We start from the raw sequence: 17,172 nt of genomic DNA, 5'->3' as shown, positions 1-17,172 counted from the left end.
GGGCGTGGTGTGGCATGACCTGTGATCCCAGCTACTCGGGAGGCTGAGGTAGGAGGAGGGCTTGACCCCAAAAGGTAGAGGTTGCAGTGAGCTAAAATTGCTCCACTATACTCCAGCCTGGGCCACAGAGCGAGACCCTGTGGGGCTGAAATTACAGGTATGAGCCACCACACCCAGCTCTATTTTCAACACAAAAAAATTTTAATCCCCAGATTTAGGAAAAATTTTTTTTCCTCTTATATGAGGGCTTTTTTTAAATGTTAGTTTTATTTACTTGAACGTGGAAGAATAGTAAAAAAAAAAAAAAAATTATCAAAAATGCTTTTAATGTGGGGGTTTTCCAGTTTATTTCATTATATTATAAAAAGAAACTGAAACAAGGGTGGTGGTAAACTAATCCTGCTTATGTCATTTTCAAAAAAGCACTATAATACTGAGATTTGTTTATTGGTTGTTCTAAAATCAGCTGGAAGTGTTTCCTATTATTCACAGTGATTATTACTCCTAACCTTTAAAAGCTAGTGCAGTATTCTTGCTCTGTTTTCCAAGATTAATGTGTTCTCTGACTTAAAGTCTCAGATTGTGTATTAATTGTATGGATTTTATGTTTGGTGTTTTTTTTTGTTTTTTTTTTTTTTTGTTGTTTTTTTTGGCTTTAAACTAGTAAAGTAATACAGAAGTAAAGTTAGGGCACCAAACACTATCTTTATGTTAACACATACACTACTGAGTAAGTCTGTTTTAAAAACAATTTCAATGAAAATCCACTATTTTAAAATTTACTTTTTATCCACCCCCTCCCCACCCACAATTTTGTTCAATTGGTTTCTGCTTGCAATTTCATTTACTTTAAAAAGGGAGATACAGTAAATGTTTATAATTGGCAAATACTGTTTATATAGCAAAGCTTGCCTACAGTTTTAATAAGACACAATATGGTCCCTGAGACTTTATCCTTAAACATCAACTTAAGGAGAAAAATCTGAATAATTTGGTAGTTTGTTAACAATCACAATCAATAGATTGTTAATTTAAAATTTGATACTTAGATTTCTAGACCACATATTTATACTCACAATTTGGTAAGTGCTAGTTTAGCTTTCAGAATACCTTCAAGACTGCTCACAATTTTTTTTTTCTACTTGAGGTTGGTTTTTTTCCATCGTTTGCAATATCACAGTTACATATGCTTAAATATTTTAAAGGTATGCATCATTGGAGTGTTGAAATACTAGTGGACATTTAAAGACTTGGTACCTATGATGAAAATCTGTGAACCCAGCCATCATCATTCTAGAGGTACATGTTTTTCACTCAACACTAAATTTATCAGCCATCAGTACAACTTTATGGCCATCTCAGAGGTGCTGACATTTTTGCTTTTCTTTTCAACTCATTTCCTAGAAATATTTCATCTCTACGATCTCATCCCTCCCCTAAAATAATTACTTAATCAATATCTCCAAGTGCTTTAGACTTTAGCCTGAGCTAATTGTGGCTTGAAACTAACAACAGTTTATTGTTTCAAGTGCCTGGGGTGGCAATTGGGGGAAAGAAACATGGCCCTTAAAAACTACTTACTGTACTTTATTTTTAGGAACTAAAATTGTTTAATTTTAGTAAAATTGTGAGTAGTATTTTACTTTTTAAAAATTTATGCTTTGGTTATTTGATAGTTTTTTTGTTCTGACCCATGTCACGGTACTTTTAATTAATATTTATTTATTTATTTATTTATTTATTTTTGAGATGCGCTCTCACTCTGTCACCAAGGCTGGAGTGCAGTGATGAAATCTTGACTCACTGCAACCTCCACCTCCTGGGTTCAAGCTATTCTCTTCCCTCAGCCTCCCAAGTAGCTGGGATTATAGGCACACACCACCACACCCGGCTAATTTTTGTATTTTTAGTAGAGTAATTTTGTATTTTTGGGGTTTTGCCATGTTGGCCAGGCTGGTCTCGAATTCCTGACCTCAGGTGATCCACCCACCTTGGCCTCCCAAAGTGTTGGGGTTACAGGTGTGAGCCATTATGCCTGATTTTAATTTAATATTAATCAAAGATAGGTGCAATTGTTTTGTGTCTTTTTATATTGGTGTCATGTTTGCATTGCAGTAGCCTATTTAAAGAGAAGGGGCATCTAATAATGGCATAATTCTTATCTTTACTATAACTTAACTGTTTATAGGGTATGTTCTTATCAATTTAATTTTGACAATATTGCTGTAAAGTAAGACAAGTATTACTGTTGTTAGTCATCAATTGAAAAGATGAGAAACGCAAAGTGTGGTGGCTCATGCCTGTAATCCCCCAGCACTTTGGGATGCCCCGGTGGGAGTTCAAGACCATCCTGGGCAACATAGGGAGACCCTGTCTGAACAAAAGTTTAAAATATTAGCTGGGTGTGGTGGTGTGAGCCTATAGTCCCAGCTACTGGAGGGGTGGGGGTAAGGGGCTGAGGCAGGATAATCACTTGAACCCATGAGTTTGAGGCTGCTGTGAGCTCTGCACTTCAGCCTAGGTGACAGAACAAGACCCTGTCTCAAAAAAAAAAAAATTAAAAAGAAAAGATGAGGAAATTGGAGAGTTGGAAACTGACTTTCCTATAATGACATGTAACATTTGTTCGGTGCCTATGTGTTGGGCACTCTGCTGAGTGCTTTGTATTCATATTTTTAATCTTAGAACTTCAAATGGCATCATTATCCCCATTTTTCACATAAAGGACACATTAGCTCATGTGGCTAATTAGAGGAAGTATTTATTACAGTAGATGAGAACACACATAGGGGAGAAGAATTAGGGAGTAGAATAGAAGCCGCTTATGTTTTTTACAGTCATATAGTTTGAGTATTTAGCATTAAACTTATTGCTTTATAATTTTTAACATGCCACAAAAAAACTTATGTTAAAATATGAAATCTAAACAAGAAACTGTTCTCACTATGTAAACTAACTCTCCTGAGTTATATCTTTCATGTGAGTTTAAATTTTTCTGGATTTATTATGAGAAGACATAGTGGGAGACAGTACAACATAGTGGAAATACAGGCTTTGGCGTGAGATGTAGTACCTGGTTTGGTTTTTTAAATCCCTGCTCTACTATTACCTGCTTTATATGTTAGACAAGTTGCTTAACTTTTCTAAGCCTTAGTTTCTTTATTTATAGAATAGTCATCATAATAGTAATTTATTCTAAGCATTTGTATTAGTATTCTCACTTATTATCCTCATAACAACCCCAATGAGGTGGGCATTATTATTACCGTCTTAGTTTAAATAAGGAAATTGAAGCACCAAGTAATGAGCTGAAGTTCACACAATTATCTTAATTGGTAGAGCCCCTTCAGGTTGACTCTAGGGCCTGCATTATTAATCACTCCAGCACCTTTTAAGTGTTATGAGGATTGAAGGTCGTTTTAAAAGCATTCAGTTAATGTAATTCAGCCTTATTAATGAAATGTACTGATTTGAGTACACTTTCATTTTTTTTCCAGTTTTAAGTAAGTCTTTTAAAATAATTTTCCTTCATGAAGAGAAAGTTAATTTTACTGCATGGGGGAAAAAACATAAAAGGTCAAATGGTACATGTGTTTAATTCCTTGATTACGAAAAACTAATATTAAAATGCATGAAACTATTAGAGGTAAAGATACATATAACTCTACTGGATATTTTCTTGCATTGAAATTTTTTTTATTTTTTAAGATTGTGAAGCATTCCTTCCAGTGGCTTTTTGTCAGTTAAGACTCCAAAAGAATCTTTTATAACATAGAAGATAGTATTGAGTAATCAGTGTCTGGAGCTTCCCAGCCAAATGTTTCTTTTGAGCCGATTAAATTAAAAAGCCAAGCAAATCTGTACAAATAAACTGATTCTGATTTTCCAAGCAATACATGTGCACTATAGCTGAGAATACTATGCATACGATGCAAGCAACAGTATCTTAATTCTCTGACTACTACTTTTTCCCTCTATGTTAATCATAAAACAAAGCTATGAAAAATGGTCACAGATAGATTTTTACCTATAATTTTAGGGTGTTCACAGACCCTGCTCTGTCAATTTAAAAACATACATACAAAATCCTCGCTATTGGAAGACAATATATATTAAACGATATGAAAGAAGTATTTGAAAATAAACATAGGTAGACTTTTTTTCTGTCCCGGTATGTGTGTCCATGTGTTCTTTTGTCTGTCAGTCAGTCCCCTAGTGCTAACTCATCCTTATCCTCTCCCCTTCATTTAGATGAAGAAGAAATGGGAGCATGGGATTTACAATTTGATTTTTAAATACATCTGCAGATAAATTTTTTTTTTTTTTCTTTTTTTTTGAGGCAGAGTCTTGCCCTGTTTCCTAGGCTGGAATGCAATGGCACAATCTCAGCTTACTGCAGCCTCCGCCTCCTGGGTTCAAGCGATTCTCCTGCCTCAGCCTCCGAATAGCTGAGACTACAGTTGCACACCACCATGCCCAGCTAATTTTTGTATTTTTAGTAGAGGCGGGGTTTTGTCATTTTGGCCACGCTAGTCCTGGCCTGAAGTGATCCGCTCACCTTGGGCTCCCAAAGTGCTGGGATTATAGGCATGAGCCACCGTTCCTGGCCTGCAGATAAGTTTTTTAAAACTTACGGATTTGTAATCAGCAATTTATTTCCTAGGTTTTTCTTATTGCTCTCTATAGCCAAAGGGAAAAAAAAATTACAGCCAAATACTTTGAGAGTTTGCTCAATCAAATTTCCCTCTAAATGAAACAAATACATTACCATCTTCATTCACAAAGCCTTTACTGCATGCATTCCCTTAATATACTTTAGTGATAAGCCATCTGCCTTACAAGAGTTGAGCAGATTGTATGAGGCATTTGTAAAGTTTCTAGCACATAGGTGATGGTAGATTTTTGTTTAATGCTGGACTTGTTCCAGTATAATATTGTTAGGTGTCAGAAACCCAAAGACTGATAAATTGACTTTTCTAGCCTCAAAAAATGTATTTGCTTGGGGTGGAGGGAAGAGCTGTTTAACAACTAATTTCATAAAAGTCCTGTTGCTTGTGTCGATTTGCAAAATTGTGTTAATTGGAAGGACTCCACCGTCTTTTCCATTAGTGTGAACAAAAGTGGTAACAAAAAGTGATTTGATTCATCCAACTGGAAACAGGGTGTCCATGGGTAGGGGGATTATGCATACCTGTGTCTGCTCTTTTTTTTTTTTTCTTTTGAGACGGAATTTCGCTCTTGTTGCCCCAGGCTGGAGTGCAGTGGCACAATCTTGGGTCACCACAACCTCCACCTCCCAGGTTCAAGCAGTTCTCCCTCCTTAGCCTCCCAAGTAGCTGGGATTACAGGCATGCGCCACCACGCCTGGCTGATTTTGTATTTTTAGTAGAGACGGGGTTTCTCCATGTTCGTCAGTCTTGTCTCAGACTCAACCTCGGCCTCCCAAAGTGATGAGATTACAGGCGTGAGCCACCACGCGTGGCCTGTCTGCTCTCTTTTATCTAAAAGACCTTCCATCTGAATACAAAGATCTTTTTAGAAGCTTGAGATGGGAAAGAACTAAAGCTTGTTCATTAGGACTAAGAGGATTAGTATTGTTTTAAGGATGTGTACAAAGACTCATTGTCTAATATTGTTTGATATGCTTTCCTGCCAATATCAAGCACCAGTTAATTTTTTTTTTTTTTCCAGTGTGGCAGTAGTGGTTCCCTACCTGTCCTACCTGTGAATCTTCAAAATATTTTGGGGAACCTGTAAGTTATTTCCTGTGTTTCAAAAGCCTATCAGAAATCATGCACTTTTCCATAATGTAACTTTATAGGCCAAATGATAGGTTATTTAACTTTTTTTTTCTTTTGAGATAGGGTCTCACTCTGTCACCCAGACTGGAGTACAGTGTCACGATCTCAGCTTACTGCATCTTTGACCTCCCAGGCTCAGGTGATCCTCCACTTCAGCCTCCCAAGTAATTGGGACCACAGGTGCACACCACTACACCCAGCTAACTTTTTTGTATTTTTTGTAGAGATGGGGTTTCTCTGCATTCCCAGGCTGGTCTCAAACAACTGGGCTCAAGCAATCCACCCACCTCTGCCTCCCAAAGTGCTGGGATTACAGGCATGAGCCACCATACCTAGCTGCATTAACTCATAATAAAATTGATGATAATGATCGTTTATATGTAACTAGAAGCTTTCCCTTACTTACGTTCAAAGATGAGCTAATTGAACTTTCTCTGTGCATACTTCCTTCACTTCGCTTTCCACATGACAAGATTTCTAAGTCTGTCTCTGAAATATAAACTGGAAAGCATTCACTTCACAAAGAGTGGTCTTCTTTTCTTGAAAGCTTCAAACTTGTTCGTATCCTTAGGGTCTTTCTAATTTGTTATTTCCTCTGTCTGGAATACTCTTCCTCCAGAAATTCAAATGGCTTGTTTCTTCCTTTTAGTAAGGTCTCAGCAGATAACATTTTTTCCGCCATTCCCTGTCCTATTTCATGTCATCACAACACATCACTCCTTTCATCTTTGTGGGATTTTTTTTGTGTGTTTTTTGTTTGTTTGTTTCTGGTTTTTTTTTTTTTTTTTTTGGAGATGGAGTTTTGCTCTTGTTGCCCAGGCTGGAGTGCACTGGCACGATCTCAGCTCACTGCAACCTCTGCCTCCCAGGTTCAAGCGATTCTCCTGCCTCAGCCTCCCAAGTAGCTGGGATTACAGGCATGCGCCACCATGGCCCACTAATTTTGTATTTTTAGTAGAGACAGGGTTTCTACATGTTGATCAAGTTGGTCTCGAACTCCCGACCTCAGGTGATCCTCCTGCCTCGGCCTGCCAAAGTGCTTGGATTACAGGCATGAGCCACCGCACCTGGCTGTATTTTTATATTGAAAGTTTGCCATGCTAGACCTGAAGTTTTATGATATCAGGGACATTCACTTCCTTTTCCCTACTCTATTTCCAGCAGCTAGGAAAATCCTTGGAATAGAGTTAGGTACATAATATTTGAAGAAATTTGTGAGTTTTTTGACTGCCTCTTAATGATGTTGTAGATACAGTGAATAAAACAGGCATGAATCCTGTCTCCAGATTCTATATTTTCTATAGTCCTGTTTAATTGTGAGCCTAAATAAATCTGAAGTGATTTAAAACTCATAAATTGGTTATATTTATTTGCTTTAATGTATTTGTCATTTGTCTTTAGGTATATGTCTTATTCCTATATAAAACAGACATTAATGTAATTATTTAATCTATTAGACCTACAAGAATCTTCAAAATTATGATTCAGCTCTTCATTTGACTGACAAACTGACATAGATTTTTAGAAATTAAGTGAAATTTCCTCAAATCACATGCTTAAAGACAGGGCTGGTTGTTTTTTGTTTGCTTGCTTGTTGTTTTGTGTCGAGGGGGTGGGGAGGTTTTTTTTTTTGAGACAGAGTCTCGTTCTGTCGCCCAGGCTGGAGTGCAGTGGTGCAATCTCAGCTCTCTGCAAGCTCTGCCTCCTAGGTTCACGCCATTCTCCTGCCTCAGCCTCCCAGGTAGCTGGGACTACAGGCACCTGCCACCACACCCAACTAATTTTGGTTTTGTATTTTTAGTAGAGATGGGGTTTCACCATGTTAGCCAGGATGGTCTCAATCTCCTGACGTCGTGATCTGCCCACCTCAGCCTCCCAAAGTGCTGGGCATGAGCCACCGCGCCTGGCCAGCAGGGCTGGTATTTTAAGCCAGCCTTCTAACTTTAAATTCAGTAATTTTTTTTTTTTTTTGGTAGCTGCTAAATGATTTGAAAATAAAATATTTTAAAATCCTCTTCATTTGAATAAACTTTTTGCCACCTAGTTTCTCTGTAGCAAAGTGTCATCTATTTGTTCAGTAAGTTATTGTACATAAATTGCCTTCTGGTGGTTTAAAGGATTTTATTACAACTACCTTTTTCTTTGGTTTGAATTTGTAATTTTAATTATGAAATGTGTCCAACATACAGAAAAATGTAGAGTCATATAAAAGAGTTATGTGTACCCATCACAGAGAATAAATAAGTGTTAACATTTAAGGAAAAAAAGAAAAAGGCATGAACTCTGACCTTCTGTTATTTGTCCTTTTATCATCAAATATGTTAGCAAGCGTGGCATATAGTAGGCACCCACGATAAATGTTAAACTATTTAAGAATCTGTAACTGGCAGTTACATATGTCTGATTCAGAATGAGAAAATGAATTACCATTCTTTGTATTCACAGATATTTATGAGTGACATGCAGTTAGTTGTACAATCAATCTCCATACCATGTGTTCCACATACTTGGGTTTAGCCAACCCCTATCAAAAATATTCAAAAAATAAAAAATAATGACATTAAAAATAAAAGTTTTTAGAAATGCAGTATAACAGCTATTTACATAACATTTACATTGTATTCAGTATTAAAGGTTGAGTATCCCTAATCCAAAAAACCAAAATCCAAAATGCTCAAAAATCTGAAATTTTATGAGCACTGACGTGACACAAAGTAAATGCTTATTGGAACATTTCAGATTTTAAATGTTAGGATTAGGGATGCTAAATCAGTAAATATAATGCAGATATTCCAAAATGTTTTTTAAAAATCCAAAACACTTATGGTCCCAAGCATTTTAGATAAAAGTTACTCAAGAGTATGAGAGTATGTGCTTACATTATATGCAAATACAGTCGTACCAGTCCTGAGGTGAGTATTCATGGGGAATTGATAACAGGACCCAGAGGATACCAAAATACACAGATGCTCAAATTCTTTATGTAAAATAGTATAGTGTTTGTATATAATCTGTGCACATCCTCCCAAATATTTTAAATCATCTCTATACTAATAATTACACAATGTAAGAGCTGTGTAAATAGTTGTTAGACAAGAAATAAAAAGTCTGTACATGTTTAGACCATCAATTTTTTCCCAAATATTTTCAGTCCCAGGTTGGTTGAATCCACATACATGGAGCCCATGGATACAGACCAAATGCACTGTTACACAATACCATTTTATATAGGGGATTTGAGCACCCTCTGGTTCTGGTATTTGTGGGAGGGTCCTGGAACCAATCCTGCACAGATACTGAGGGACAACTATATGCTTTTCTTTAAAATTCTGAAAAGCCTTGGCTCTAGCTAATGCTAGTTGGTTTCTATGAAGGCCATAATTTGTAATTTTGCTGAGGCTCACATTCAATCCATCCGTCCATTTTCTGTATAAGCACTAGTGAAAGTCACTTAGCCAGTTGGCTCTACATCCAAATCTCAATAACCTTGTGCTCTAATCTCTCACATATTGCATCTTGACTGCACTGTGCCAAGAAGTATTCACTAATGTAAGGCTTCAAGTTGGTTGGTGGTTTTTACCTCTAAAACCTCTAAAAGTTTTACCTCTAAAAACATTCAAGGTCAAGTAAATTATTTAGTGAACTGTCTTAAATGACATTGTCATTAAGGTATGTTTGTGCATGTGTCCAGCACATGTATTGGGACTGACTGTGTGACAGACATTGTGCCAGGTCCTGCACTGACCCAGGAAGCTCACAACTTTGAGTGATACATGTCAATAATAAATGTATGTATCTTCTGTTACTTAGCAGAAAAGAGGAAGCCTTAACAGCTTGCAGAAGTCATAGCAGTGAGGGAAGGAATGCTCTACAGAAGATGACAGATGAATGATGTTATTAATACCTGGTATATAGGCACAGAGATATTATGGTTTTTGTCATGTTTGGGGCACTACAAATCACTGGACTACACGCTGGATGCAGTTGAGAGAATAGTTCAGATGAGGTTGAAAACTAAGGCAAGGATTTTTTTAATAGTCAAAGCTTCAAAATTATTTTAAGCAAAAATATGTATGTGAAACAAGTTTTTTTTGAGAAATTGCAGTATTTTCTTTAGAAATATACAGTTGAATATATTTAAGTACTGTAAACTGTGTTTCCAAAAAGTCAGCTATTGTGAAATTGACTGGGCACAGTGGCTCACGCGCCTGTAATCCCAGCACTTTGGGAGGCCAAGGCGGGTGGATCTGCAGAGTTCAGGAGTTGGAGACCAGCCTGGCCAACATGGTGAAACCCCATGTCTACTAAAAATACAAAACTTAGCCGGGCGTCATGGCAGGCGCCTGTAATCCCAGCTACTCACCAGGCCGAGGTAGGAGAATGGCTTCAACACAGGAAGCAGAGGTCGCAGTGAGCCAAGATGGTGCCACTGCACTCCAGCCTCGGCGACAGGGCGACCAGAAAAAGAAAAGTCACTCAAAAAAAGTGATTCATTGTGAATAAATGTACAAAACGCTTATTAGTAAGTGTAATGTTAAAATGTATCCTTTCTGAAAGTTTTAGTGACAAAACAAATTGGTTACAGATTTAATGTTACCAAAATTCATGATACATTTAAGATTCCGGGACATTTTATAGTGGTGGTGGTGGGGTGGCATCTTAGCTTGGGTTTAAATATCATTAGTAATTGGATAGATCTGTAGATGATTATCAGTATATGAAGACACATCGTGCGCAGCATTTAGTAAGAATACTTGAAGTGAGTTTTTGCAGGGGGATGAATTTTTTTTAAAAACAAAAGTTTATACGTGCCTCTTCTCTCTTCCAAAGAAAAAGAAAACAACGAGAGACGAAGGTGGATAACGCCTTTCTCTAGACCGCGGTGCCTCGCATTTCTCGGGCTGCGGGCGAGGGTTGCTGGGCCTGCGCGGGTTAGAGGCGACGCTGACGCGCCCTGCGCCGCAAGGCATTGTGGGAGCTCGGGCCCGCTAGTGCTGTAGTTGGAGGCAAGGGGGGGTGGCCGTTTGTTTTCTCGTGGTCTCGAGCTCGCGCGCTCTCTTCCCCTCCCCCGCGGCGTGCAGCGGGGCGGAGAAACGGCGGTGGCGGCGGCAACGGCAGCAGAAGCAGAGGCTGTAGCATCGGACACCCTCCTCTCTCCCGCGAACCGGTTCCTCTTCCCCCTCCTTCTCACTGTTTGTTGTGTGTTTGATGTGTTAAAGCAGGAGCGAGAACCCGAGCAGCGCCATGAGCAACACTACCGTCGTCCCCAGCACTGCAGGTCCGGGCCCCAGCGGCGGGCCCGGTGGCGGAGGTGGTGGCGGCGGAGGCGGCGGCACCGAGGTAATCCAGGTGACTAATGTCTCCCCGAGCGCTAGCTCTGAGCAGATGCGGACTCTCTTCGGTTTCCTAGGCAAGATCGACGAACTGCGCCTCTTCCCGCCGGAGTGAGTATCGTCCACCATCACTGTTCCTGCTAACGCCGCCTCAGCCTAGGCCTAACACACACATAATTTCCTTAGGCCTCTGTCGCTGCTTCGCCGGGCCAGGCTGCTTGAGCGGCTGGTGGCTGTTGCATTTACTTAAGACGGTTGTGTTCCAGGCCTACAAAAAAATGTAGAGAGGCAGGGCCAGGGCATTTTGGGATTAGGAAACTCTGACTCTTATTCCCGGGAATTTTTTTTTTTTCTGCCTTAAATTGTGCCAACGTGGTCGTTTGGCTTTGCGGGCTTAACACAAGACTAACTGCACTCTGTACGCGTATATAGGTTAAATCCCCTTTTAAAAAAACTGAGTGTTTTTTCTTTGCGTTCTTGGAAGAAAGAAAACAAAATTATTCATGCCTGTGTTAATTTAGTGTTGAACTTTGTAGGTTGTTGGTCACTTACTGCTCTTCCTGTTACGTGGTTCTGGCCCAGCAATATAATTCAAAGATCTTACTCTTTTTGACAGACGCTTACTTTAGTGACCTGATTACTTAATTTTTATAATGTCAAAAAACGGGTTATATCTGAAACCAGAGATTTTCCTTTGTTTGAATAATACACAGATTTGTGATATTTCAGTTGTTCTTGAGAAGAATTTTTATAAATGTTGAAATGTGAATTAGAGTGTATGACTTTTTATCCTTTCGTTTCACTTTTATTTTGAAAATTATTTCTATCGCAAGAATATTAAATGGATTAATTGTAAAGAAAAAATAGTTAAGCTATGAAGTAAGATAAGGTGTACTTTTAAAACAGACAATTGGAATAAAAATAATAGTCTTGTGCTTTTTGGAAGACTTATTGGCGGAGAAGTGACAATTCAAGTGTCATTGTCAGTAAACACCATATATTGAGAATTTTATGATGTCACTTAAATACTAAACAGGAAATTGGAATTCTCTAAGAATCTACTGTTATGGTACAGGTAATCTTTAACTTTCTGCTCAATAAAATAATTGACAAAAGTTTATCATAATGAGATATTTGTTAAGTATTAAGATATTTCATCACTTTACACTTAAAATACTTTCAAAGATTATTGGTGTTTTCAAATTGGTATGTTGCTAATTTTTAGGGAAATATACATGTGGAGAGAGGATTTACTTAGTATAGCATGCCGTGGAGTTCTGGGAACAAACACATATGTTTTTATTCCTGTTGTTTTGATAGATACTTGATTTGGTAATGAAGGACAAATAGCTTTCATAATATGAACATACAAAAATAGATGCTGTTGTTCAGTTTTCTCAAGACTTACTGTTTTAAGCTTGTAAAATTAATAAACAGTAAAATAGCAGAAAATACTGATACATTGGATGATTTTAATCGTTTTATTAGTGGGATATTTGAAGTATTCGATTTATGACAATTCTTTCCAATCCTACAAGAATTTTATTATAGTTGCTGACTTTTAAATGCTGTTTATTCTCTGAAGCCAGTTTTATGATGCATTTAGAAAAAAGATGAGAGAGATGTAGGCATTATACTGGTTCATCTTTTACCTAATGCATGACCAGTATCTTAGAGGAAGTTGTGATGGACCAGAGTCTTTCTGTTTTGTAATCAAACGAGTAGTTCCTTCATAACCAGGACAGCTAGTGTGTGCTTGAGAATTTCTCCCTCAACTATATGATCTGGATACTCTGCATTAAAATGACTCCTTTCCCCGTATTGAGAGAAAGAGAGATAAATTGACACATTTTTACTCTGACTCCTTCATTTATCTTTCCACATACAAGATCATTTTGTCTTTTAAAATGTAGGAGGTTACAATAAGTTAAATGTTACTAGTGGCATTCTACATTTGATCAGTAATGTAGATGGCTACTTTTATTTACTTGATGTTGCATTTTGGTTTTTTTTAACTATAAGTTTCAATAAACTAATCTGACTTGCACAAGCTGCATATACTTTGTTGGTAGTTTCTATCAACTTAGTAGAGCTTTCAACAGTAAACTTGCCAGGGATAATGTGCTGTGGATTCCCAGTGGTCCACAGGGTTCATCATTCCAAAAATATTTACTCGTAACATTGAATGGCTCAGATTACATAAAATTCTGTCTGTTGTGAACAGGTCACCTGATTGTAACTAGTATCGATACACAGTTGGCCTTCTTCATCTCTGGGTTCCACATCCATGGATTCAGCCCACTGTGAATTGAAAATAGGAGAGAGCGTCTGTACTGAACATGTACAGACTTTTTTCTTGTCGTCACTCCCTGAACAGTACAACTATTTACATTGTATTAGGTACTATAAGTAATCAAGAGATTTGAAGTATACAAGAGGATGTGTACAGGTAATACGCCATGATTTTATTTTTCCTCCACATCTTCCCCCTCCCTACATCATTTTATATAAGAGACTTGAGCATCTGGAATTTGTTATCTGCAGGGAGTCCTGAAACCATGGATACTGAGGGAAAACTGTGATTTCCCCCAAGAAGGCGGTGACATGCACCTGTAACTCTTTTTCCCCTAGACATATCTGTGACATGCTTAACTACTTTTGTTTTTCCAATGTCACTTTAATCAGAGAAACCTTCCCAGACCACCCTGTGTAAAATAAAGCACCTCTGCTGCTGCTTTATTCTACTTAACACTACTTTTTTTCTGTAACACCTGTCACCAGTTGACAGGTTAAGTTTAACAACTTCTCTCCTGTAGAATATGAGGTGCTTTAAAATACATATATGACTAAACCTCACCCACACGTACTGAAACTCTTCATTTTGGTTCTGAATGCCTATTTTGGGGAAACATTTCCAGGATTATGACAGACATTTCAGTGACAACCTGCTCAAGGTGGTTTCCTGCATTGTCATTGTTAAATCCATCTATTCCTTCTTTTAAACCAGAATTTCTGGCCTATAATTTCACTGAGAAATAAAGATACTATCTTTACAATAGGGGATATTCTAACCCTCTCTACAGCATGATGGCTCTGCAGCTATTTGAAAGCATCTGTCAGTGTACCTCACATATACTCTTGTTAAACTGTTTTGCTTCTGGTTGTTTCTGAAATGTGTATTGGAAATGCAGCATTGTTTGAATGTCTATTGTGAGTTAGTTGCTTTCTAAATTTATCTTAATCCTTACAAACCCAGAGGAAAAAATGTTTTTGACCCTGTTTTACAAGTTCGTGAACTGAAATTTACATAGGTATTTTTTGTGTGCCCAGGCCATACTGCCAGTGTCAGAACTAGACCTCGAACCCAAGTTGTGACTCTCCTTTACCACTTGATCAGGAGTTTGTTGATTTAGCCAAGTAACTTGTAAGATCTTCACATGCTTTCTTTTAGTGGGATTGCCCAGCAAAGTGCTTATCAGGTATCAGGTAATGATCCCAGTGAAGTATGTCACAGCTATGCAGTAACTTAAGGCTGCTGTAATACCAAGATAAATTGAAGTTCATTAGTAACTTTTCAGTGACCCAAAATGGATACTTTAATGGTCATATAAGTATAAATTAGTATATTAGGTAAGGGAAAGAGTTTAGTGCATCTTTAAAGAAAAAATGGTTTTAATAAATGCACCATTTTACTGTATATTTCTTTATGTAGTGAGGAGGGGGCACATGAGGTCAACAGTCAAGTTTTCAGGTTAATGTCCTCTTTGTCACACACCTCCTTTTGTGGGTTTTGGAGATACTTTCATTTATGAGCTCAAAATTCTCCACTTAGCACACTATTAAGGTGAAAGTTGAAAGGCTGATATCAGTGGCCTAAACCTGAAATTCTGGTACGTTAGTAGGCATGAATACCATGTTAAGAATCTGGGCCTTCATATAAGAAAGATTCTCTACAGACCTTAGGTGAACAACAGAAATCTCGGTTTTTTGTGTGTAGCCTAGAAGATTCTGAAATAGCCCTCAGAGGACACGTAAGAACCGTTAAAAACTGTACAGCCAGTCTTGGAGGACGGAAGTGGCATGCAGGACTCACTTTACCGATCTTGTTCCTCATTTCTCCCTACTTTATGTTAATTTTTAAGAGATACAGAGTAAAATACATGTCATATTTGGAAGCAGTACTTCCACAGAATTTTAGAGCACAAAAATTAATTTCAGGCATCAGTCCTCTATCTTATATTATCTTATTAAGATAAATTTTATTAGGAGGCTGAAGCAGGTGGATCACATGAGGTCAGGAGTTCAAGACTAGCCTGACTAAATGATGAAACCACGTCTCTGCTAAAAATAACAAAAATTAGCCGGACGTGGTGGCGCATGCGTGTCATCCCAGCTACTTGGGAGGCTGAGGCAGGAGAATTGCTCGAACCTGGGAGGCAGAGGTTGCGGTGAGCCGAGATTGTGCCATTGCACTCCAGCTTGGGCTACAAGAGTGAAACTCCATCTCAAAAAAAAAAAAAAAAAGACAAATTTTAATCAAAAAAAAAAATGTAAGAATGTAATTCTGGGCCCAGATACTAACAAAAACTTGTTTTAAACCCATCTAAAGGAGGCCATTTGAAGTGGAGAGAGATGAAATTATATTTTCCTTTCTGAATTACTATCTTATTCACAGTATTCAAATTCATATTTAGTCTGTACCGTACCATCTCTTAACAGGTTTTGATATAGCCAAAATAATTGGAGCATTCCTATGATATTAATGGGTAGGAAAAAAAAATATGAGTCCTTTTAAGGTTGCCAAGTATAAAGAATACAATTTGAGCACGGGGGCAGTATTTTTTTTCCTAAGGAACTGTTCATTAAAAATACTGTATTTGGAGTCATTTCTTTTCATAAGATAACAAAAAGTGTTGAAGAATTGGTAGAGGCTAGTTTTTAAGAAGTGTTAAGTGCCCGCTATTTCCCAACACTATTGTGTTGGGTGTTAAGATTGGAGATGATAGCATTAAAAGAGCTTTGTAATTTAGTGATGGAAACATGGATGTCAACAAAGAAATGTGAAGTGCCATAGCTTACTAAACCTGCTAAAGTACTTGACAGTGAGGCACACCTGCAGCCCCATCTATTTTGGAAGCTGGAGTGGGAGGCTGGTCAACATAGTAAGACCCCTCCTATTTCTTTAAGGAGAAATTGCTAAAACATTCTTTTTGCTACTGCATTGTTAAATTTTATACCAGCAGTGTTTCACATCTAAAAACCACTGTATTCTTTAAGAAACATTCAACAGTGAGCCTATATAACAAGGTAGCTTAACTTGCTTGTGGATACCCTGTTAATTTTGCTTTGATCTTGGGTTAGGGTCTGTGCTTAGCCTGGGAGATCCTTGTAGGGAAACTTGTATCAGAAGTTGTAATGGGTTTGAGTTCTCAGGCCATGTATAGCATCATGTTGTTAGTGTTTGAGTTGTGATAAAAATTGTGGGGTTTTTTGTTAGGCCTAAATAAATTATTTTTCTTTTCAACAATGAATCTGAAATTCTTAGTATAACCAAATCTGATGCAATTACAATTTTATGTACACGTGAGTGTGTTTCATTTGTTAGAAACTGAAGCCTCATTCAGATAGTGTTAAAATAGGATTTTCCTTTTCATTAATGAGTCCTATGATGTGTTATATTAACGTTACAATGAAGTAGTTTTGCATCCCAGGTGCATAAAATTGTCAGAGAGAATTAAAGGAGAAAGAGCTCAAACTTCATCAGAGATCGTGATTTAATTGATGTGGATGGAAGAGTGTGAATTACCCCCAACTCCCCCCCCATAACTCTAATACACATTAGAGTGTATTAACTAGGGATGGTGTGTTTATTTCTGCCTTAGGGCACTAGCTTTCCAAATAACTTTTGGTATGGGCTTGAGCCATACCTGCATTCTTGCACAGAGTTTCAAGGCAGAAATTTGAACTACCCTGTAACTTAACAGTTGAAAAAAACCCTGCTTCCTTTGTTACCTATCTTACCTACACTGCCATAGCTT

The 17,172-nt window shown here is 37.8% G+C and overlaps 1 protein-coding gene across 10 annotated transcripts in view; it reads left to right on the top strand.

Moving 5' to 3' along the window:
- The window catches only part of SRSF11 (serine and arginine rich splicing factor 11), a 46,390-nt gene that overhangs the window by 4,926 nt on the left and 24,292 nt on the right, over window positions 1–17,172 (top strand). For 4 of the 10 annotated variants that reach the window (XM_007978320.3, XM_007978318.3, XM_038001608.2 and 1 more), the window contains exon 2: window positions 11,024–11,245. In XM_007978320.3, coding sequence (XP_007976511.1) covers window positions 11,046–11,245 — 200 coding nt within the window. In that variant the 5' untranslated portion in view covers window positions 11,024–11,045. Of the gene's footprint in view, window positions 1–5,691; window positions 5,754–10,790; window positions 11,246–17,172 lie in introns of those variants that run through there. The other 6 variants (XM_038001635.2, XM_038001617.2, XM_038001595.2 and 3 more) reach the window with 3 other exon arrangements.

This window comes from Chlorocebus sabaeus, chromosome 20 (assembly GCF_047675955.1).
Source record: "Chlorocebus sabaeus isolate Y175 chromosome 20, mChlSab1.0.hap1, whole genome shotgun sequence".
Taxonomy (NCBI): Eukaryota; Metazoa; Chordata; class Mammalia; order Primates; family Cercopithecidae; genus Chlorocebus; species Chlorocebus sabaeus.
Note: the sequence above shows the minus strand (reverse complement) of the source record. Positions and strands in the feature narration are given on the sequence as shown.